General features: G+C 43.4%; 1 protein-coding gene across 2 annotated transcripts; it reads right to left on the bottom strand.

Annotated features, from left to right (window-relative positions):
• Window positions 1-15,896: 15,896 nt before the first annotated feature.
• Window positions 15,897-24,475, bottom strand: SP8 (Sp8 transcription factor). Of its 2 annotated transcripts, none has more exons than XM_069729809.1 (2): window positions 24,385-24,475; window positions 15,897-18,985 (listed from the first exon to the last, which is right to left on the bottom strand). In XM_069729809.1, exons 1-2 carry the CDS (start codon window positions 24,403-24,405, stop codon window positions 17,474-17,476), a joined length of 1,533 nt encoding a protein of 510 aa, XP_069585910.1. In that variant the 5' UTR covers window positions 24,406-24,475; the 3' UTR covers window positions 15,897-17,473. The 2 variants fall into 2 exon arrangements, with proteins under 2 accessions (XP_069585910.1, XP_069585911.1); XM_069729810.1 differs by lacking the exon at window positions 24,385-24,475 and adding an exon at window positions 24,161-24,261.
• Between the last annotated feature and the right edge of the window lie 460 nt (window positions 24,476-24,935).

Here is a 24,935-nt window from a genome sequence, read left to right as displayed (position 1 = left end):
TTGGCTTTGTACCTTAAATAAAGGTACCGTCACACTCAGCGACGCTGCAGCGATATAGACAATGAGCCGATCGCTGGAGCGTCGCTGTTTAGGTTGCTGTAGAGACGTCAAACACAGCAACACCAGAACGATGCAGGAGCGATCCAGTGACGTAACGGCGACTCACTTATCGTTCTCGCTGGTTGTTAGCTCCATGTAAATCATTGCTGGCATCGTTGCTTTTGATGTCAAACATGACGATACACGCCGACCTGATGACGAAATAAAGTTCTGGACTTCTAGCAGGGCTGCCACTAGAAATTTCAGGGCCCCATACTGGCAAAATGTCCGGGGCCCCCTTGAGACTCCGCCCAGGCTCTACCCCAGCCCCACCTCTACGTTCCACCCCTCAAACTGTCCACAGTTCCACCACTCCACTCCACTTCTCACCTATCACACATTAACAGTTCCCATCACCAGATCACACATATAGCAGCTTTTGTTTTGGCCAAAAGATTTTTTAAGCCACCAAAATGACAAGGTAGACACTTTTGGCCGGGCCCTACTCTACTGTAACCTATTAAATATTTGTTAAAATATGCAATACAATTTAGGTATATTTTTATTTATTTTTCAAATATTAAAATGACCTATAATACCACATACAAGGAACAAATACCACAGCACCAGGGCCAGACACCATATCACCACAGTGACCTATAATACTATCTTCAAGGCACAAATACCGCCACACCATGACCAGATGACATATTACCACCACAGTGATCGAATAATATCAAATACAAGGAACAAATACCACAACATCATGACCAGATCACATATTACCACCACATAGTGACTGAATACTACAATACTGATCAATAATAAAAAAAAAAGCCACAATACTATCACCATCAGTGCCATTATACACAGGAGATCTGTACTTAGTATGCAGTGTCTGTGTACAGGTAATACAGTGATCACCAGTGACATTATACACAGGAGCTCTGTATATAGTGTATAGGTAATCCAGTGATCACTGGTGACATTATACACAGGACCTCTGTATATAGTATACAGTGTAGTGTCAGTGTATAGGTAACACACTGACTCACCAGTGACGTCTCTAGGTGAAGTCCTTCATCTTTCATCCAGCACAGACCGCCATCACTTCATCCAGCCAGGACTCATCTCTGCAGGAAATAACACCGTTATCTCGAGTACCACTTGCAGAACACATTACTTAATTTTCCCAACTTCTACATTACACCACATGAAGAAGGCGACATAGTATCACTCTACACAGTAATAGGACCGCCCCCCCATTTAGAACAGTATACTCAAAAAATAAAATAAATACATCACTGCAGTAATAATATCCCTTAATTAGCCCCTATGGTAATAATATTCGCCATCCTAGCCCCCATGTGTCTCATTCCTGGCGTCAGCAATATGTTCTCCCATCCTGCCCCATATGATCTCCCCATCCTGCCCCATCTGTCTCCATCGTATCCATCCTGCCCCATGATCCTGCCCCATCTGTCTCCAATCCTGCCTCCAGTGTCTCCAATCATGCCCATATCACCATTCTGCCCCCTTTCCAATCATGCCCCCTGTGTCTCAATTCTGCCCCATCTGTCTCCAGTCATGCCCCAGTGTCTCCAGTCATGCCGCCATGTCTGTCATCCTACCCCCTGTATCTCCAATCATGCCCCGTTTCTCCATTCTGCCCCTGTGTCCAGCAATCTGCCCCTGTGTCCAGGGTTCTGCCCCTGTGTCCAGCGTTCTGCCCCTGTGTCCAGCGTTCTGCCCATGTCCAGCGTTCTGCCCCTGTGTCCAGCTTTCTGCCCCTTTGTCCAGCTTTCTGCCCCTGTGCCCAGTTTTCTGCCCCTGTGCCCAGCTTTCTGCCCCTGTGCCCAGCTTTCTGCCCCTGTGCCCAGCTTTCTGCCCCCCTGTGCCCAGCTTTCTGCCCCCCCTGTGCCCAGCTTTTTGCCCCCCCGTGCCCAGCTTTCTGCCCCCCCTGTGTCCAGCTTTCTGCCCCGTGTCCAGCTCTCTGCCGCCCCCTGTGTCCAGCTTTCTGCCCCCCTGTGTCCAGCTTTCTGCCCCCCTGTGTCCAGCTTTCTGCCCCCCCTGTATCCAGCTTTCTGCCCCTCTGTGTCCAACTTTCTGCCGCCCCCCCTGTGTCCAGCTTTCTGCCCCCCCTGTGTCCAGCTTTCTGCCCCCCCCCCCCCCGTGTCCAGCTTTACTGCCCTGGGCCCTTCCCCCCGGATCGCCGCTCTCAATAAATAAACAAAAAAAGTTCTGCTTACCTGCCGCGCTCCTGCTCTCTCCACGCAGCTGAAGCGTGCACTCGCCGGCGACTGACAATGACGTCAGACGCCGGCGACCTGCACGCTGCGGCTGACATCAGCTGCCAGCCTCAGATTGGCTGGCGGCTGTTAAACAGCTGCAGCGCCGGCCGCCGCTAAGGGCCCGGTTCAGCCTGCGGCTGCCGGTAGGGGCCTGGTGAGCAGATAACTCTACTCACCGGGCCCCATACGCCAGTCACGGCTGTAATGCCCTGATGGCGGCCCTGACTTCTAGCTCCGACCAGCGATGGCACAGTGGGATCCAGATCGCTGCTGCGTGTCAAACACAACGAGATCGCTATCCAGGACGCTGCAACGTCACGGATCGTTGTCGTTCTCGTTGCAAAGTTGCTGAGTGTGACGGTACCTTAAGAAATAGGCCAGCTTTGCGAATAGATTCTTATTTATTTATATGAAATCCATACACAGGACTTAAAAGTCACAATGACAGGTGATCTAGCGTTGATATAACGCTCACATCTACGCATTTGAGGTGAACACCCACCCTTAATCACGATTTCATTTTTTACATGCACGACTGATTAGCATAATAAGTACCGGTGCCTGGGAAGAAGCCGTACAGTTTGCGCTGTTCCCAGGTGCCGGCTGCTGGAGGCAGCTTTCATCATTGTCGGCTGATCTCCGTGAGATCAGGGTGATCAAGTGACAATGAGGTGAGTTGTATACAGCACTCGTTGTGTACATCGTGTGTAAACTAAAGAATTAATTTAAAAAAATTGCCTGGGCTCATGCGTAATTTTGAAAACCAACAGAGGGAAAGCCCGCTGCTGGGGGCTGATGTTACTAATCTGTGAAAGGGGACAACATCCCCAAAGATTCCCAGGTTATTAATAACAGCTCACAGCTGTTTGCTTAGCCTTCATTGATTAGTTAACAGGGCACCCCAGAAAAAAATGACGTCCTCCTTTAGATTCTAGCCAGCAAAAGCTAAACAGACACCTGTGGGTTGATATCAATAGCCTGGGAAGGGGCCAAGAATATTGCACCCCCCATTTCCAGGCTACCAATATCAGCCCTCAGCTGGCTCAGAAATGGTGCATGAGATGCGCCAATTCGCACTCTTTCCACTAGTCCTGTGGCAGTTGAAAGTTGGGTAATAGGGTTGGGGTTGATGTCAGCTTTGTAATGTCAGTTGACATCAAGCTCAGGGATCACTGCGCTCTGACACTCAGCTCAGTGTCTCCTGGACTTGATGCTGAACAGTTCAATCATGCCAGATGAAGCAGAGATCTATTATGACATGAGACAAATGCATTATCGACAGGCAGTCGATGAATGGGAAAATGAGGGTGGAGTATGTTTATTTCAATTAAAGGACTTTGTTCTTGCTGAGTCTTTTCTACAATATGACTATGGAGTTAGTAAGGGGGGCGTCTTATAGATGATTCTCTATTACTAACCCCTGGGCTTGATGTCAGCTGACAATACAAAGCTGACATCAACCCCAACCCTATTACCCCACCTGCCACTGCACCAGGGCTAGTGGGAAGAGCAAGGCTTAGAGCCACATTTGGCGCATGCTATTGATTTGCTATTTCTGGTACCGCTCAGGGCTGATGTTATTAGCCCCGGAGGTGGCTCCTCTCTAACTATTAATATCAGCCTACAGTGGTCTTTAGAGGGGGACCCTACATGATTTTTTTCATGGGTCCCCCTTTAATCTAACCAGTAAAGACTAAGCAAACATCTTTGAGATGTTATTAATAGCCTGGAAACATTTAAGGCTAATGGCCCCTTCCCAGATTATTAATAGAAGCCCCCAGCATTCGGCTTTACCTCTGCTAGTTTTGAAAATTACACGGGAGCCCACACATTTTTTTTTTTACTATGTATTTATTAAAAAAAACACAAAGCACTGATTATATAGGACACTGACATATTTACAGTGAACGAAATAATTATGTGATCCCTTGCTGATTTTGTAAGTTTGCCCACTGACAAAGACATGAACAATCTATAATTTTAAGGGTAGGCTAATTTTAACAATGAGAAATAGAATATCAAAAATAAAATCCAGAAAATCACATTGTATAATTTATATAAATTTATTTGCATTTTGCAGTAAGAAATAAGCATTTGATCCCTCTGGCAAACAAGACTTAATACTTAGTGGCAAAAACCTTGTTGGCAAGCACAGCAGTCAGATGTTTTTTGCAGTTAATGATGAGGTTTGCACACATGTCAGGAGGAATTTTGCTCCACTCCTCTTTGCAGATCATCTCTAAATCATTAAGATTTTGACGCTGTCGCTTTGCAACTCGGAGCTTCAACTACCTCCATAAATTTTCTATGGGATTAAAGTCTGGAGACTGGCTAGTCCACTCCATGACCCTAATGTGCTTCTTTTTGAGCCACTCCTTTGTTGTCTTGGCTGTATGTTTTGGGTCATTGTCTTGATGGAAGACCCAGTCACGACCCATTTTGTATGTCTTGGCGGAGGGAAGGAAGTTGTCACTCAGGATTTTACGGTACATGTGCGGCGCCCCAGAGTCCTGGTCGTCGCAGTGGTATTGCTTTCCTCTCGGGGAGAGTGATGCTACGTTTGGAGGCAAAGAAGGATAACTGCATCCCGGTATCACAAACATGCAACATATTTCACACTCCACACCACCAGAGGGAGCTTCTGCTCCTATTTATTAGGTCACTCCCCATATATATATATAACTGGTAATCTGTAGGGAAAGATAGTTAGTTCCAGACAGGAGTTGGTTCCTGACAGAGCTCCAGTCAGGAGTTCTGTTAGAACGTTCCAGACCTGAGTCTTAGGTGGACAGAAGGCTAAAAGGAGCTGTGCATGCCCTCAGAGCTGCAGTACCCAGAAAGAGACATTCAAAAGGCAGAATTGTATTCCAGCGAGCGTGAAGGAAGTCAAAGCAAAGGAGACGATACCAGAGGGAACCAGCCCCGAATAGGCTGCCTCCCTCTGAGGCGCAGAATCCCGGTAGCCAGAACACCGAGGGAGTAAGGACCTCTACGCCTTATTTCAGAGACTGGCAGGACAGCTAATTGCAGGTTACCTCTCCGCACCTACACCCAGGAGGCACAGTGACACCTGCAGAGTCGGGTTAGCTAAGAGACCCTATAAACAGGCTCAAGTCACCAGTCATACGGGTATTGTCCTATCCTATATGTGGGACAGAGAGAAGGAAACACCACATATGTGAGACCCTTATGTGAAGCCATAGGCAGTAAGAGACTACACCACTGCAGCGCAAAGGAAGGCTACTGATTTTCACCTGGATAAGGGGACTCTGGACTTGCCTCCAAACTGGCCAGACTCTGCCTGCCCTGTGATCTGGTGCCCTGGATTGTGGATGCTGAAGCCTTCAGTAAAAGGTAAAGAGACTGAAACCTTGTGTCCTCGCTCTTCTCTGCGCCTATCACCATACCACCATCAACACAACGGAAAGCCCTGGGGACACACTTCACCTGTGGGAAGGTATACCATCTAGCTGCCATAACATCACCCCTTAAAGCAGCGTCGGTCTCCCTGCCTGAATACCTCAGGTGGCATCATGAACATAAACTCGATCCCTTTAAAGAACTTTCCCTTTAATATGGACGTCCCAGGGCCAAAGACTGGGTCAGTCACCGTGACATCCCCCTGTAAACAGAAGGACCTGGTACTGAGTACCCCACAGCCCTTGGGGGGTTATCCACATGGCTTCATCCATTCTCCCATGGATGCGGTAAAGTAGTCCTGTGCCCTTAGCAGAGAAACATCCCCAAAACATAATGTGTCCACCACCATGCTTGACAGTGGGGACAGTTTTCTTTGGGACATAGGGAGCATTTCTCTTCTTCCAAACACGGCGAGTTGAATTAATGCCAAAGACCTCAATTTTTGTCTCATCTGACCACAGCACCTTCTCCCAATCAATTTACGGCATAATGTGTTACCATTTTTTGGGGGGTCACTGTTGTTCCAGCAGCCTTGAGATTGTTAACAAATTCCTCCCATGTAGTTTTAGGCTGATCTCTCACCTTCCTCATGATCAAGGATACCCCACGAGGTGAGATTTTGCATGGTGCCCCAGATTGATGTTGATTGACAGTCATTTTGTATTTATTCCATTTTCTTACTATTGCACTGACAGTTGTCTCCATCTCACCCAGCATCTTACTTATGGTTTTGTAGCCCATTCCAGCTTTGCCCAGGTCTATGATCTTGTCCCTGACATCCTTAAAAAGCTCTTTGGTCTTGCCCATGTTGTAGAGGCTAGAGTCTGACTGACTAATTGAGTCTGTGTACAGGAGTCTTTTATAAAGGTGACTATGTAAGACAGCTGTCTTTAATGCAGGTAACGATTTGATTAGGAGCATCGAATTGATCTGTAGGAGCCAGAACTCTTACCGGTTGGTAGGGGATCAAATACTTATTTCTCACTGCAAAATGAAAATAAACTTATGTAATTTATACAATGTGATTTTCTGGATTTTATTTTTGATATTCTATGTCTCAATGTTAAAATTAACCTACCCTTAAAATATAGACTGTTCATGTTTTTGTCAGTGGGCAAACTTACAAAATCAGCAAGGGATCAAATACTTATTTACTTCACTGTATATCTATCATCTATCATGTTTCTCATCACTATCTATATTTTTTAACATCTTTAATACCTAACCCTCTTTGAGTTCTATTCTGCATTTCACTCAATACGTGTCACACTGACAGCACACAGACACACGGATGTGACAAACGGACACGCCGACAGCAAATGGATACATGGATGTCACACAGATGTCACGTAGGCACATACGGATGGCACATGGACACGGACTACGGATCTCACCAGTACTGGTTTTCCAGTATAGGAATCACCAGGACACGTGAGGGGGTCTAAAACTGGGTTCACACCAGCGTATTCAAAATTGTCCCACTTTTGTCCTGAAAAAAAAAGAAATAATGTCCAGTTTTCGAATCCATATTGCATTCATAGGTCTGTACATGTGTATAGTATCCAGCTTTGAAATTAATAATTTAATAAATGATATAGGACAAATTTAGCTTCCTCTCTTTATCCATGAAAAATGCAACACATACGGATGGTGACCTGTATGTCTATGGAGAACGCATGGACATTTAATACTGTTTATTGAATGAGCCCTAAATCCCTGGATTCACTCCACATCTTTAGAAATCTGGCACAAATAACTTGTAATGTTGTTAGTGCATTCTAAACTTTCACCTGATCTTCCCCTGTATACGAAGCACAGCCAAAAAAAAGGAACTATATTTTATGCAGTTTTGAAACACACAGTCACAAATGTTCAATGTAAATTAGCCTTAACACTCAATAAAGTTGGTGAGGTCCCTTATAGTAAATTCATAATGAAGGTTTCCTGTAGCAGAATGTTCCATAGTGTCACTGCTCTTACTGGAAAGAATCCTCATTAATGTTGGTAAATAGCCTCCTTTCCTTGAGCGGTAGGGAATGACACCTTGTTATAGATACAGTGCTGGCTGGATAGAAACAGATAACAGAATTATGTGTCAATTATGCATAGTTACTGGATCAGTTGTCTACTTTTTCAATGAAATACTCTCATTTTTATTATCTTTTTTGGTTTTGCAGTCTTCCCATTTTGTAGCCCGTCTTTTTGAATCTTCTCAACAGTGTAACAAATTGTGTATGAATGGGCACCACATCCAGCTGTCAATGTATTAAATGGAACCTTTCACCGGATTCATGCTGCCCAAACTGCAGCTGGAAAAAATCAGATCCTACCTTTATGATTACACCCAGGTATATTGGAAAAGTCATCCAGGGGGCAGACCTGGACTAGTCTCGTCTCTGGCCATGGTCTCTGGCCGGATCCTTCAGGCTACGTTCACACCATGAGCTTTAATGAGATTTTGAAACTATGCCCCAAAAAGCTCATGATGAGAATGTAGCCCAAAGTACTTTTCAATGGAACACCAGAGCATCTCAGAGAAGAATATAGCTGGCCGCAGTCGTGCAACCAGGCTCTGATTCATGCTGCCTGCGGTTTGGGCAGCATAAGACAAATAACAGGTTCACTTTAACACTTTATCAGGGTGAATAAAAGGGGGAAAGTACAACAGATGTATAAGGGAAGTTGGCTTGTACTTGTTCATGCTTTCTAACAAATAGGAAAGTGAGTCTGCTTTGTGCAGGATGCTACTAGTATTGTGAGTGTACAGGAAAAGATAGAAAAATGTTTAGAATTGAGAGTCCTCAGTGGTTGAAAAGATGATAACAAATTGCAAGCTTTCGAGACTACTCAGGTCTCTTCGTCAGGCAAAATCTGAAGAATTACATATTTATGCACAACACATTACAGAAATAATGCCATAGATAAGGCAGGTGACCTGAAGCAGAACTACCAATATGGGAGAGCGATAAACAGTTCTGTCCATAATTATTGGAACAGTTCATAGATAAGGAGCGTGAATGTTTTGCTGTCCTATGATTGAGGTCTGGTCAGGTTGTGATGCCCCCGCTAGGTCTGAGGAGCAAATTCCTTAATTGATGTAAAAAACATAAATCCATGTGACACATTCATTCCTGCACTGAGAGTGTCAAAGGTTGTCATAAGCTTATACTCCCAGACTACAGGAAAATATGGCATCGATGAAATTATTGCTAGGTCTCAGATGTAAGGTCACATCTATGTGTAATCGGAAAAAAATGTTCTGGGTTCTGTCATAGATTTTGTTGCAGATCTGCAGCACAAAACGCGTATTATATGCAGATTTTGGTGTAAATTTCACTCTATGCATTGCAAAAGGTTAAATCCATGTTGAAAGTCCATAGAAGGAATTGTCATATTATGGATTTGTAATGCGCAACAGTTTATATCCTGCATATATGTGTACCATAGACACACATTTAACAACCAGTGCTTGCAATCAGTCAACCTATATAGTGTATACACACATAAACAGTGTAGTATATATATTAATATATATACATATATATATAAATATATACATAACGCCACCACTGTGTGTACAAATTGATATATATATATATATATATATATATATATATATATGTGTGTGTGTGTGTGTGTGTGTGTGTGTGTGTGTGTGTGTGTGTGTGTGTGTGTGTGTGTGTGTGTGTATATATACATATATATATATATATATACATTATATATTCTGCATAAACAAACTGAATCTGAATCATGCAAGTCCTTAGTCCTATAGAATTTTTTATGGAGAGCTGAAGTAAACAGTTCACAAAACAGGGAGGAATGGGCTAAAACTCCTCCAAGCCAATATTTAGGGTTGGTCAACAATGACCTTAGGTGCAATTATTGCTGCAAATGCGGGTCACTCTAGATACTGAAAGCCGCGGTTCACATACTTTTGCTTTTCGCAAACATATGATATTGGATCAATACATATAATAAGGAGTAACAGAGAGTCAATTTAAGTCAAAGATAGTTAAATATAGTAATTTTATTGGCATCAATATCACAAAAATTGATCAATATATAAAAAAGGTATAATGGATACAAATAGGTCTATCACAGTGTGACCCAAGAGAAAACAAGGGGGACCAAAATCAGGACAAAACTTAGTAAAAAAAAATTCCTTAAAGAAAAAATGTATAAAGTGCTAATTAGCAGCAAATTTTATAAGATATCAATTGGGTAACCTAGTAAGTTCGTATACAGAGCTCCTCTGTTAAACACATAAAAGGCCTATACCTAAGATTTTATAATTATAATCTCCTATGGAGTGCACCACTATCAGTAATAAAGAGGGCTAAAAAGTATAGTTATAGGTATTTGCCCATGGTCGGCATATGTCCTGGCATTGGTCCCGTTCCCTAATGTACGTTTCGCTAAATGTATGTTGCTTCTTCAGGGGCCGTGATATTGATGCTAACAAAATTACTATAATAAACTAACTTTGGCTTAAATTGACCCTCTGTTTCTCCATATTATATATATTGGTATGAGTCGCCAATCTGTGATTATATCTAATTTATAGGAACTGGTACATTTTTTGATATTCGATCAAGTCTAATATTTTTGACACTTTTTTCATTTTGTTCTCTTTATCTACTTTTAGGACTTGATTGATAATCAGACATAGTTTTATGACAAATTTATGCAGAAATGTACAAAATTTTGAAGTGTTCACAAACTTTCCCGCACCACTGACATATTGCCTGTGCATTTTATTATAGTCATCCTTCTACGTATAATGGACACACATCTACTTTTCAGAAAGTGTTCCCAGTCTGATGTTGGTATTATTGTTACACGTACATTGTGCAGACTATTAATATGTCATGCTGCACATCTCGCCTTCTGTCTGTACATTTTATGCAAACATCATATTCCGTAAAATAGATGTAGAAATCCGACCTGCATAAAATAGTTATCCATATATTGCATAGTATATACCTGTATATTATTGGCATACCTGTATATAGATATTATAGTAATGATACACACATGTACTGTAGAGATAATGTGCATATAGGCAGAGATAAACTCTATATAATATAGATACACTCTCTATATAATACAGATATATTCTACATATAATACAGTTATACAGTACTCTATATATATCATACAGATATACTCTCTATACTATACTCTCTATATATAATACAGATATACAGTACTCTATATATCATACAGATATACTCTCTATATAATGCATATATTCTCTTTATAATACATATATACTTTACATAATAACCATATAGTCTTTATAATACAGATATACAGTACTCTCTCTATATATCATACAGATATACTCTCTATACTGTACTCTACATATAATACAGATATACAGTACTCTATATATCATACATATATACTCTCTATATAATACATATATTCTCTTTATAATACATACTGTATACACTTTATATAATAACCATATACTCTTTATAATACAGATATACAGTACTCTATATATAATACAGATATACTCTCTATATATAATACAGATATACAGTACTCTATATATCATACAGATATACTCTCTATATATAATACAGATATACAGTACTTTGTCTATATATATCATACAAATATGCTCTCTATATATAATACAGATATACAGTACTCTATATATATCATACAGATATACTCTCTATATAATACAGATATACTCTCTATATATAATACATATATTCTCTTTATAATACAGATATACTTTATATAATAACCACTTTATATAATAACCACTCTTTACAATAAAGATATACAATACTTTCTATATATAATACAGATATTCTCTATATATAATACAGATATTCTCTATATATAATACAGATATACAGTACAGTATATATAATACAGACATTCTCTATATAATACAGATATACTTTATATAATAACCACTCTTTATAATAAAGATATACAGTACCTTCTATATATAATACAGATATACTCTCTATATAATATAGATATTCTCTCTATATAATAGATATACAGTACACTATATATAATACAGACATTCTCTATATAATACAGATATACTCTATATAGTAACCATATACTCTATAGAATACAGGTATACAGGGGTTTTATATGGGTACATATATGTATATATGGGTGTAGATGAGTTTTCTAGTGTAGGTAATATATACTACACTACTGTCTGCAGCAATCTGTAAATGACAGTCACATAACCCATATAGTTCTTATGCACTACCCTATAGCCACACAATGTGTAGTATCTCCTGTCTGTCTGGGAGCTGTGTCCCGGTTATAGCGCACACGTGTACAGCAGCGCTGTTCTTTCTAATTATAAACACATATAGAATGAGTGCTATATTCTAGACACATATCCAGTAGACTAATACTAAGGCTGTCCTCTCTGCCTGTCTATCACAGGCGCACACAGTGCACACACATAATGCATTGTGTAGTCGGAACTTGCTTGAGTGCCCGGGAGGAAGTTGGGGGCGCAGTGCGACCACTCCTGAATAGAAGAGGTTACATTCAGAGCCCTTTAATCCTCACAGTAAAAGAATGGCGATTTCCTCTCCAGGCCCCGGGACAACAGCACAGGGGTCTCTCATCCTTTGTCCCCCAAAGACCAGTGATCTCCCCCGCTGAGTGGGGACAAGTGCAGGACATGGAGGAAACGTCCCTCACAATCCAAAATCCTCCTAGCCAGTGTTTCTGCAAATTATTATTTGAAGATATTTATTTTTATTTAACCTTAGCTGTAAATTATAAACTTTACACTATTATTTATTAAACCTTATGCATCACATAATAATTCCAATGTTAGTTGTATCTTACTCCGTACATTGTTCTATTACTGGATTATCTTCAGTATTATCTTATGAGTATTAATTGGTATCGATTTAAAAAATTCCTGTTCCCTTACAATTACCATCACTATATTATCTAGGGTGGCCATTTGGTATTGTTGCATTTTTATTTGCCTATTGGGTATTTTTTTGTTTTGCTTTTAAGTTTGCGCCTTTTTTGCGCAGTGAGTTGCACGAAGATTGATATAATTACACGGATTATACCGAAATAAAACGCAGCAGGGTGGTGCGATCTTTACACACTCGGGCGGTGGGATGATTGACAGCTGGGTGACCCGCGGGTGACAGCAGGTTACAGGTCCCGAGTTGTGATATGAGACGAGTCAGTGACTCAGGCACCCGGAAAGTTGACTTCTAGCACCCAAAAAATAACAGCAGCCATTATTACTTGTGTGTGTGATTGTCGGGCTGCTGGTGTATAGCGCACAGCGCAGATCACACGGTCCAGAGCACACAGCGCACTACACACAACGCAGAGCACACAGCGCACTACACACAGCACACAGCGCAGAGCACACAGTCCAGAGCACTACACACAGCGCACTACACACAGCGCACTACACACAGCACACAGCGCAGAGCACACAGTCCAGAGCACACAGAGCACTACACACAGCGCACTACACACAGCACACAGCGCAGATCACACGGTCCAGAGCACACAGAGCACTACACACAGCACACAGCGCACAGCGCAGAGCACACAGTCCAGAGCACACAGCGCACTACACACAGCGCACTACACACAGCACACAGCGCAGATCACACGGTCCAGAGCACACAGCGCACTACACACAACGCAGAGCACACAGCGCACTACACACAGCACACAGCGCAGAGCACACAGTCCAGAGCGCAGACCGCACTACACACAGCGCAGACCGCACAGATCAGAGCACACAGCGCACTACACACAGCGCAGAGCACACAGCGCAGAGCACACAGCGCATTACACACAGCGCAGACCGCACAGATCAGAGCACACAGCGCAGAGCACACAACGCACTACACACAGCGCAGAGCACACAGCGCAGAGCACACAGCGCACTACACACAGCGCAGACCGCACAGATCAGAGCACACAGCGCAGAGCACACAGCGCACTACAGACAGCGCAGAGCACACAGCGCACTACACACAGCGCAGACCGCACAGATCAGAGCACACAGCGCAGAGCACACAGCGCACTACACACAGCGCAGACCGCACAGATCAGAGCACACAGCGCAGAGCACACAGCGCACTACACACAGCGCAGAGCACACAGCGCAGAGCACACAGCGCACTACACACAGCGCAGAGCACACAGCGCACAGCCCCAGCTCCTGGCTCCTGTCATTCAGTCCCTGTGTAATAAACGGCAAGAAAACTTTCCAGCGGCGCACAGCTCGGGGGTAGGGGGGGATCTCACTGCACACAATGCAACCGGGTTTTTAGACTACAAAAAAAACCTCTTTAGTTTTATGGAAACAAGAAAAAATAAGATTTATTCCCTTAGTTTTGGCACCGAACCACAATGGCCGCATATTCCCGAATACAGAAGTCAGAGACATAAGTTTGGAGAGCGATCCTGGTGCTGGAGAACTTGTCACAGCTACTTCTTATTTCCATTCTGCATGTCTATTGGTTACTCTTTCCTATCTATATATTCATGTTCTATAGATAGATAGATAGATAGATAGATAGATAGATAGATAGATAGATAGATAGATAGATAGATAGATATCAGAAAAAAATAGGAGCAGCACCCCAACAGCAAAAAGTATTTGCATGTCTCAGAACATTCGATAATAGATAGCAAATACAAAAATATGGCAGCCCTACAAATATAAAACTGTTTCATCTACCTTATGAAAGAAAATCATACATTTCGGAGATTCAAGCTTGAAACTGAAGCGTTGTGTGACTTTTTTATATAAGAGAATAGAACAACTTCTATAGAGAGATAAATGGATAATAGACAGTAACCATAAAGGAAGAGTTTAACATAGGGAAACCAAATTAACTATTTCTGGTTATAGATTTCGTTAGCACAGCTTCTATGTTCCTTATTTTTCATTATTGTCAGCAGCAATAGTGGTATAATAGTAGCATGGTTGTAGTAATAATAGCAGTTTAGTGGAAGAAATGTTAGTGTGGGTGGAAAAACTTCCCGAAACTGTGATGAACCAGCCACAAAGAGGTTAATATAACACAAACTCAATTTATTACCCTTCAGGAATGTAAAGCCACTGTTTCATCTTAACTTCCTGGCCCTTTACATAAATTGCCCTTGGCTGAGTGTAATTGCCCCTAAATGACAGCGTGGCCACTGGAGGTAATAATAATGACTTCTGGACATTACACTACAGGATTCTTATCTCATGCCTGTAGCTTTCAGTAGAGATTCCCCTTAGAATGTGAAAAAAAGATGAAATCTTGCCCCAACCATCATCTCTAGATATAGCACTGAATGGCTCTCGTCTACAGTCATTAACAGCTTTCCATGTTTGATATTGTCAGGATACAATGACCATTAGTCACCTGCTAAGCCCGAACTGAAAGCTATTTATCATCAGCCCTATATACAATCCTGCACCTATAATGCAGAGATCAGTTATAATAGTAATTGTTATTATGCATTATCTTATACATTTATACTAGCTTTTTATGTAAAAAAAAAAAAATTGGCTGAAAGATGTATGAATAATAATAATAATATTAATAATATAAATAATATCAAGTATGGGTAATTTTAATTGTACTAGCAGCATAATGTAAAGTAATTTAAGAATTGTAAAATAATAATAATAATAATAATAATAATACCCATCATAATATATTATTATAATAAAAAATTAAACATTACTTGATTTCTTATATAAAATAATCTAAACAATTGACATTAAACCAAGTTTGCCCCCTTTTCACATGTAAAGCGCCATGGAATAAATTGTGCTATGAAAATTTACAATAATAATAACAATAATAATAAAGTAGACAACGGTGGAAATTAACATGCATGAGATTATGTTATTTGCACTAGGAAAACCTATAATGTAAGAATATTATATCATAAAGAGATTATTATTATATTATCATTAGTAATTGTAGCAATAATAATAACAACAAAAATGTTAATCAAATTCAACTAATAAATTAAGTAAAGTTCGTGACTACTCTACACTATTAATTCATCTTCATGTAAAAAAAAGCAATGTCCACAGCACATTGAGAAAAAAATATAGTAAATATCAACGCAATAGAATAACAAAGACAATTTCGATCATTTTTTTCAGAGTTTATTAATACCATTATTTAAAATATTACAAATAAAACCAATTACATCTCATGCATTTATAATGCAATCTAAAACGTCTCAGTGAAAGTTTTTTTTTTCCATTTCAATGTGAAATATTCAAATAATTTGAACATTACAACAAGGAGTAACAGTCTGCAGCGGCTGCAAACTCTAGCTGTAGTGTCAGTCAGCACTTGTATGGACAAAGGTCTGGGGTGATCGTGATTGAAGCAGGAAATACACAGGCCAAAGACACATTTATTTAATACATGAGTGTGTGCCTCACCCACTGGTGAATAAAACCCAGGACAGTCCTCACTGACAGCTCATTCACCACGGGTGACATACAAGTTTATACCTATCTAAAGTCATAGTCAAGCAAAACTAGCCCCTCAAAGTGCAACTTCAAGGAACAAAATAATTAGAATTATATTAATTAAAAAAAAGACTGCAGTCACCTGCAACAAAGAAACTCATCTGTACTCCTATATATATTTACTGTAATGAATATACAAGAAAAATACTATACAAACCGCCTGATGGCCACTATGTGTCGGTGGGGCTGATGGCCACTATGTGTCGGTGGGGCTGATGGCCACTATGTGTCAGTGGGGCTGGCCCTGGAAAGAACGATTCTCCCCCAATGAACCTGGATTGATGTAGACTTCCTTATGCAGGAGATCGTTACTACATTAATCCGATCAATTGGGTTACCGATCCACAAATATAAGATTATTCTCAATTGTCGGGCTTTCGATTGATCTCATCTGATCGGTTTAGTAGCACAATATTCGACGACCAAATCGTTAAGTCTAAAGCCAGTGGATCCAGTGCTAGGGACAGTTTATATATTATATATTTAGACTTTGAGCCTTTGGCCAAGTAGGGTGGGCAGTAAATTGCTTAGTGGGGGAAAGGGGGGCTTGGGTGGTAAAATAGATGTATATAGACATAGAATGATATTAATGAGAACATTTCTAAGTATCCATATAATCTTCAGGTCATGGCTTTGCCCTATCAATAGACGTGTTAACCCTTTACATTAATCATTATATTACAAAATGTTGGCCTTTTTTTGTGTAGAGTTGTTAGAAATGTCCACTGCAAACAGGTATCTGCCTAGAAGTATAAAGCCACAAACTAGCAGAGTCCAGTGAATATATTAGGATTACCTGTTGGCTGATAACTGAGAGCCCTACAGACAGCAGCGTGCACCAGTCTCTGGGTGCTGTGTTCCCCTGGGGGACATTATGGTGAGGCCAGTGCTGTCCATTGGTCCTGATGTAACTTCCAGGCTGGTTTGTAAGATATTACTTCGCCATACAGTTCAGTTCTGGCAATAGTTTACTGGAGGGTACAGTAATTTGGGGGGCTCCCTCTGATGCCCCCTCTCAGCTCCAAAGTTGTATAAGTATGGGGGAGGGGGGTTGGTTCCAGGTTTATTAATGCCAATAGTATGGGGGTCATCAGGACCAGAGGGGGCTCCAGTTGTGGTCATTCTTATGTCCAGTAAGCACAGGTGGGTGTATAGGGGGTCTTCACATTACAGCAGTGTCCATAGCTCACTCCAAGCCGTTCCTTTCCGTGCTGTGTAACAACTCTGGTGAGTGACAGGGCGGACTGGCAGAGGGACTGTGCTCGCTGTCGGTGTCGCTGCCCTTCTTGCCCCCACTGCCTGCCCCTCCAGTGCCCGCGCCTGCCCCCACGCTGTGCGTCTTCACGTGTTTGCTCAGGTGGTCGCTGCGCATGAAGCGCTTGTTGCACACGGGGCAGGCGAAGCGCTTCTCCCCCGTGTGGGTGCGCAGGTGGCGCTGCAGCTCGTCCGAGCGGGTGAACCTTTTGCCGCAGAAGAGCCAGTTGCAGACAAAGGGCCGCTCGCCAGTGTGCCAGCGCAGGTGCGCCTTCAGATGGGACGTTTTGCCGTAGACTTTGCCGCAGCCGGGAATGTGGCAGCTGTGCAGCCCCTTCCTCCGCAGACTCGCCCCCGCGGGTCCCAGCCGCTCCGCTTCCTGGCAGTTCGGGCAGTCACAGGTGGCTCGTCCAGAGTAGCGGCGGGCTGAGGAGCGCGGGGAGCCCCCCAGTGGGCCGGTGGGCGCCAGCATGGCGCTGGCAGAGAGTGGCGAGGAGGACGGGTCAGGGTAACTCCCAGGGCCCAGCACCGGCTTAAATCCGTCCATCAGGTGCTGCCCGGCTGGGCTCAGGAGGTGGCCTCCAGGTGTCCCCCCAGCGCCCCCATTTCCAGCTCCTCCAGTGCCCCCAGTCCCGGCTCCTCCGCCCCCTCCAGTAGTAAAGTGTCCGAAGCCGGCGGCGGTGTAGTCGGAGCCGTATCCGCCCAGGGGGGAGTGCAGGGAGCTCTGCAGGGAGCCGGGGTGCAGCGCTGTCCCGGCCCCGGGGCTCTGCACGTCTATCCAGCCCGCTCCTACCTCCCACCAGCTGGAGGCACCCCCGGCAGCTGCGGCGCTCACGTCCCCGGTGTGCGAGGGCTTGAACCAGGACTCGTAGGGGTGCGCCATCCCCACCCGGGGGTAGATGCTCTGCAGGCCGTCCACGGACGCGTGCACTTTGGACAGGAAGACCGGCTGGTGGTGGTGGGACGCTGCAGCCGCCGCTGCCGCCGCCGCCGCTGCCGCCTCCTGGGATCCTCCACTGACCGGGAACACAGAGTACTCGTTAGCAAAAGGAGAGGCGGCTGACACCGGACAGTTCCCGCCTCCACCTCCGCCACCTCCGGAGGACGTGAGGGAGAAGGCGCTGGAGCCCGGAGAAACTCCGCAACTGAAGGAGTCCGACACCAAGGCAGCCGCTGCCGCCGCCGCTGCCGCCGCCGCCGCCGCTGCACTGGAGGAAGAGGAGCCGCCTCTGGAGGAGCCGCCGACCCCGAAACCGGACAGGGAACTGGAGCCCAGGGTGCAGCTCCCGGAGGAGGAGGACGAGGAGCGCTTCCACGGGTGGAATCCCTTCCCGAACGAGCCGGGGCTGTCCGACAGGGACGACGGGGACGGGCTGGGGCTGCCGATCTTGTTACAGGTGGCTGCAAGCATGGCCAGGGGTGTAGATCCGAAGCGCGGCTCTTCCTGCGGGGACACAAGACAAAGACCGGGAAACAACGTCAGTGATGTCACCTCAGACCACGGGAGCACCGAGTAACGGAAGAACAGGACTGCAAGTGTCACTGGTGTCAGGTGCAACAGAAGAACAGGACTGAAAGTGCAGCTATCAGATCATCACTAGATGGCCATGTTCTGCACTGGAGACTTGTGTCATTAGTACTGCAGGAGTATTGTAGGCCCCCTGTATAACAACACCACAACCTCTCACCCTACAGAGCCCACCACTACTATACAAGAATCTGTCCCTGTATAACAACACCACAACCTCTCACCCTACAGAGCCCATCACTACTATACAAGGATCTGTCCCTGTATAACAACACCACAACCTCTCACCCTACAGAGCCCATCACTACTATACAAGGACCTGTCCCTGTATAACAACACCACAACCTCTCACCCTACAGAGCCCATCACTACTATACAAGGATCTGTCCCTGTATAACAACACCACAACCTCTCACCCTACAGAGCCCATCACTACTATACAAGGATCTGTCCCTGTATAACAACACTACAACCTCTCACCCTACAGAGCCCATCACTACTATACAAGGACCTGTCCCTGTATATCAACACTACAACCTCTCACCCTACAGAGCCCATCACTACTATACAAGGATCTGTCCCTGTATAACAACACCACAACCTCTCACCCTACAGAGCCCATCACTACTATACAAGGACCTGTCCCTGTATATCAACACTACAACCTCTCACCCTACAGAGCCCATCACTACTATACAAGGATCTGTCCCTGTATAACAACACTACAATCCCTCACCCTCCAGAGCCCATCACTACTATACAAGGATCTGTCCCTGTATAACAACACTACAACCTCTCACCCTACAGAGCCCATCACTACTATACAAGGATCTGTCCCTGTATAACAACACCACAACCTCTCACCCTACAGAGCCCATCACTACTATACAAGGATCTGTCCCTGTATATCAACACCACAACCTCTCACCCTACAGAGCCCATCACTACTATACAAGAATCTGTCCCTGTATAACAACACCACAACCTCTCACCCTACAGAGCCCATCACTACTATACAAGGATCTGTCCCTGTATATCAACACTACAACCTCTCACCCTACAGAGCCCATCACTACTATACAAGAATCTGTCCCTGTATAACAACACCACAACCTCTCACCCTACAGAGCCCACCACTACTATACAAGAATCTGTCCCTGTATAACAACACCACAACCTCTCACCCTACAGAGCCCACCACTACTATACAAGAATCTGTCCCTGTATAACAACACCACAACCTCTCACCCTACAGAGCCCATCACTACTATACAAGGATCTGTCCCTGTATAACAACACCACAACCTCTCACCCTACAGAGCCCATCACTACTATACAAGGATCTGTCCCTGTATAACAACACCACAACCTCTCACCCTACAGAGCCCACCACTACTATACAAGAATCTGTCCCTGTATAACAACACCACAACCTCTCACCCTACAGAGCCCATCACTACTATACAAGGATCTGTCCCTGTATAACAACACCACAACCTCTCACCCTACAGAGCCCATCACTACTATACAAGGATCTGTCCCTGTATAACAACACCACAACCTCTCACCCTACAGAGCCCATCACTACTATACAAGGATCTGTCCCTGTATAACAACACTACAACCTCTCACCCTACAGAGCCCATCACTACTATACAAGGATCTGTCCCTGTATAACAACACTACAATCCCTCACCCTCCAGAGCCCATCACTACTATACAAGGATCTGTCCATGTATAACAACACTACAACCTCTCACCCTACAGAGCCCATCACTACTATACAAGGATAGGTCCCTGTATAACAACACCACAACCTCTCACCCTACAGAGCCCATCACTATTATACAAGGATCTGTCCCTGTATAACAACACTACAATCCTTCACCCTCCAGAGCCCATCACTAATATACAAGGATAGGTCCCTGTATAACAACACCACAATCTCTCACCCTACAGAGACCATCACTATTATACAAGGATCTGTCCCTGTATAACAACACCACAACCTCTCACCCTACAGAGCCCATCACTATTATACAAGGATCTGTCCCTGTATAACAACACTACAATCCTTCACCCTCCAGAGCCCATCACTAATATACAAGGATAGGTCCCTGTATAACAACACCACAATCTCTCACCCTACAGAGACCATCACTATTATACAAGGATCTGTCCCTGTATATCACCACAACCTCTCACCCTACAGAGCCCATCACTACTATACAAAGATAGGTCCCTGTATAACAACACCACAACCTCTCACCCTACAGAGCCCATCACTATTATACAAGGATATGTCCCTGTATAACAACACCACAACCTCTCACCCTACAGAGCCCATCACTATTATACAAGGATATGTCCCTGTATATCACCACAACCTCTCACCCTACAGAGCCCATCACTACTATACAAGGATCTGTCCCTGTATAACAACACCACAACCTCTCACCCTACAGAGCCCATCACTACTATACAAGGATATGTCCCTGTATATCACCACAACCTCTCACCCTACAGAGCCCACCACTACTATACAAGGATATGTCCCTGTATATCACCACAACCTCTCACCCTACAGAGCCCATCACTATTATACAAGGATCTGTCCCTGTATAACAACACCACAACCTCTCACCCTACAGAGCCCATCACTATTATACAAGGATCTGTCCCTGTATAACAACACCACAACCTCTCACCCTATAGAGACCATCACTATTATACAAGGATAGGTCACTGTATATCACCACAACCTCTCACCCTACAGAGCCCATCACTATTATACAAGGATCTGTCCCTGTATAACAACACTACAACCTCTCACCCTATAGAGACCATCACTATTATACAAGGATCTGTCCCTGTATAACAACACCACAACCTCTCACCCTATAGAGACCATCACTATTATACAAGGATAGGTCACTGTATAATAACACTGCTAAGTCATTTATCAGACATATAGGGTTGTTTTATTGCTACAGGTGTACAGTATCCTGCACTTCATACACCAGACATATAAAGTTCTGCCATTGCTACAGGTGTGTAGTGTGTAACCCTGTATAAAATCACAGCAAATGTATACACCATGCTATAACTCTGTGTCATTGCTACAGGTGTACAATATCCTACACTAATAATTCATACACCAGACATACAGAGTCCAATCATTACTATAGAAGGATATGACACTATAATAACACTGCTAATTCCATATATCGCTACAGGTGTAAAAACACTGCAAATTAATACATCAGTACTTAGAAAGTTGTGTCATTGCTATAGGTGTATGGTATCCTGTATAATATAACACTAATAATTCATACATCAGACATATAAAGTTCTGTCACTGCTACAGGTGCGTTATGTAACTCTGGATAAGAACAGCAGCTTTCTATTTCCAAAGTTTTATCATAACCACAAGTATATCAAGATCCATATAATGTAAATATTTACAATTACACAACATGTTTACAGATCTAGTATTATCGACATTGTTTGTACAAACATTGCCAATAACGATATATATATATATATATATATATATATATATATATATATATATATATATATATTCATATAACTCTATAAAGTATCACTCACAACTGCCTCATATTCTGCATATGACTAATCATTCTTCTCCACATAGCCAATCCGCATATATCACATACATTGGGTAATTATAATCATATAATAACTCTGCTGCCTCATACACATCAAGGATAAAGTTGTGTCATCACTGTATGTATTCAACAATATATTACACCATGGACTTTCGTATGTATGTATTACATCCCTGTGGTCACTAGTACAGAAAAAACAGCTATGATAGATAGATAAATAGATAGAACGATAGATAATAGATAGAAAGATAGATAATAGATAGATAATAGATAGATAGATAGAAAGATAGATAATAGATAGATAGATAGAATATATGGAATATAGATAAGAGAGAAAGAAAGAAAGAAAGAAAGAAAGAAAGAAAGAAAGAAAGAAAGAAAGAAAGAAAGAAAGAAAGAAAAAGAAAGGAAAGCTCGATTTTCCAAATCAACTATATTTCCAAAATTTGTGATCTTAGTAACATAGCTCTGCTACATGTGAAAAACCGAAAATAGAAGAAAAATGGAAAGATGGAAATGGACAGATAGTTACACCCATAAATAGATAGGTATTTAAGAGATATAATAAATTGGCTGTACCTCCACAATTTATACTAATGGACTCAGAACCATTGCTAAGCGTGTAGTATTTGTTTGTGTACAGAACCATATAAAAAGTAACATCCTTCATTAACTGTATGTATGCAAAAGTAAAAATCGTCATCAATATATTGTATAAAAATGGTATGTATAAAAACATTGTACATATGTATGTGGGTAACTATTATTTTTATTATTATTTCATATATATGATATATAGAAAAAAATATATATATATGTATGTGTGTGTGTCTGTGTGACATAATACTTCACTGATGTATTATAATAATAATTTTAAATATTTAGATTAAATGTATCATTGTGATCGATCCTGGCATTTCGCTGGATGCAGTTATATCACCAATAATTGGTTTATAGCGTCATGATAACGAGTATATACCGGTATATCTGTGGAAAGATCACTCTATCTAAAATTGTTATTTCATTACTTATTATAAAAAATGACATATTTTTCCTGCATATTAAACTTTTCTAAATTATTAAATTAGCGGCTTTGAGACCTGCAGTGAACTTTCCTGACACCTTTGGAGCAGTCAGCTGAGAGAGAAGCGGCGATAATACTGTGTGATGGGGGTCCGTCCTTCCTGGGCACACACGGGACCCCCACGGCTCTCGGGTGACCCCACGGCTCTCGGGTGACCCCACGGCTCTCGGGTGACCCCACGGCTCTCGGGTGACCCCACGGCTCTCGGGTGACCCCACGGCTCTCGGGTGACCCCACGGCTCTCGGGTGACCCCACTCAACAGTTGTTTGTTTCTTTTAAAACTTTCCAAAGTCCGAAGATTTCAAACAGGAGAGAAAGAATCGTGGGCATCGCCCGCTCGGAGGCCACGGGTGGTCCAAAGCCTCAGCACCTACCTGTGGAGGAGAGGCTGACGGGTGCCGTCATGTACCGAGCCGCCGCCGGTGCCGGTGCTGCTGCCAGGTGCTGGTGCTGCCCGCCACTGACTCTGCCCCCTCTGTGTCCTTCCTCTTCTCTCACTCTCCACTCCCTCACACTGCAGGAGTCAATGGAGGAGTGCTGCTGGCCCCGGGCCGGACCTGCGCTGTTAATAAAGACAAGCAGTAATGGCAGCACTCACCCCCAGCAGAGACGTGGCCATCCCAGCAGCGCCCTCCTCAGAGGATCCGTTTTATACGTAGATATCAGAGCTGGCTTTTTTTAGAGGTGTGCGATCCAGTGATCAGGTCCGCCCATCCCCGCACTATTGTAGCTCTTCTGTGGCTTTGAAGTACCGCTGAGCCCCCGCCAGCCAATCAGAAGCGCGTCCGCCCGGCTCAGGTCAGGCAGACCCCGAGCACAGCCCCTGCCGCGCCTCACTCTGCCGCCAGGGGGAGCTCGGGCTCACACAATCAGCTCTCCAGCGCCCCGCTGTCTGTGCCCCCCGGGCTGCACCGGCCGCTCCTCTGCCAGGACGCCCCCCGCACAAGTTCACTGCGAAGCGTCTTCTTCTCACTTTTCCTCTTTAGCTGCTACTCTCCTGTTTTCCAGTCTTGTTTTTCTTTTTATTCGGGGTTTCTTTCCTGACATTAATTGCTCACTTTACTGTGGATTCCCTTGATGTCTTACCAGGAATATTTCATGCTCAGGACATTTTATTTAGTAATTTCCAGAGAGTGAATTTTTATATAG

This window comes from Ranitomeya imitator, chromosome 6 (assembly GCF_032444005.1).
Source record: "Ranitomeya imitator isolate aRanImi1 chromosome 6, aRanImi1.pri, whole genome shotgun sequence".
Lineage (NCBI taxonomy): Eukaryota > Metazoa > Chordata > Amphibia > Anura > Dendrobatidae > Ranitomeya > Ranitomeya imitator.
Note: the sequence above shows the minus strand (reverse complement) of the source record. Positions and strands in the feature narration are given on the sequence as shown.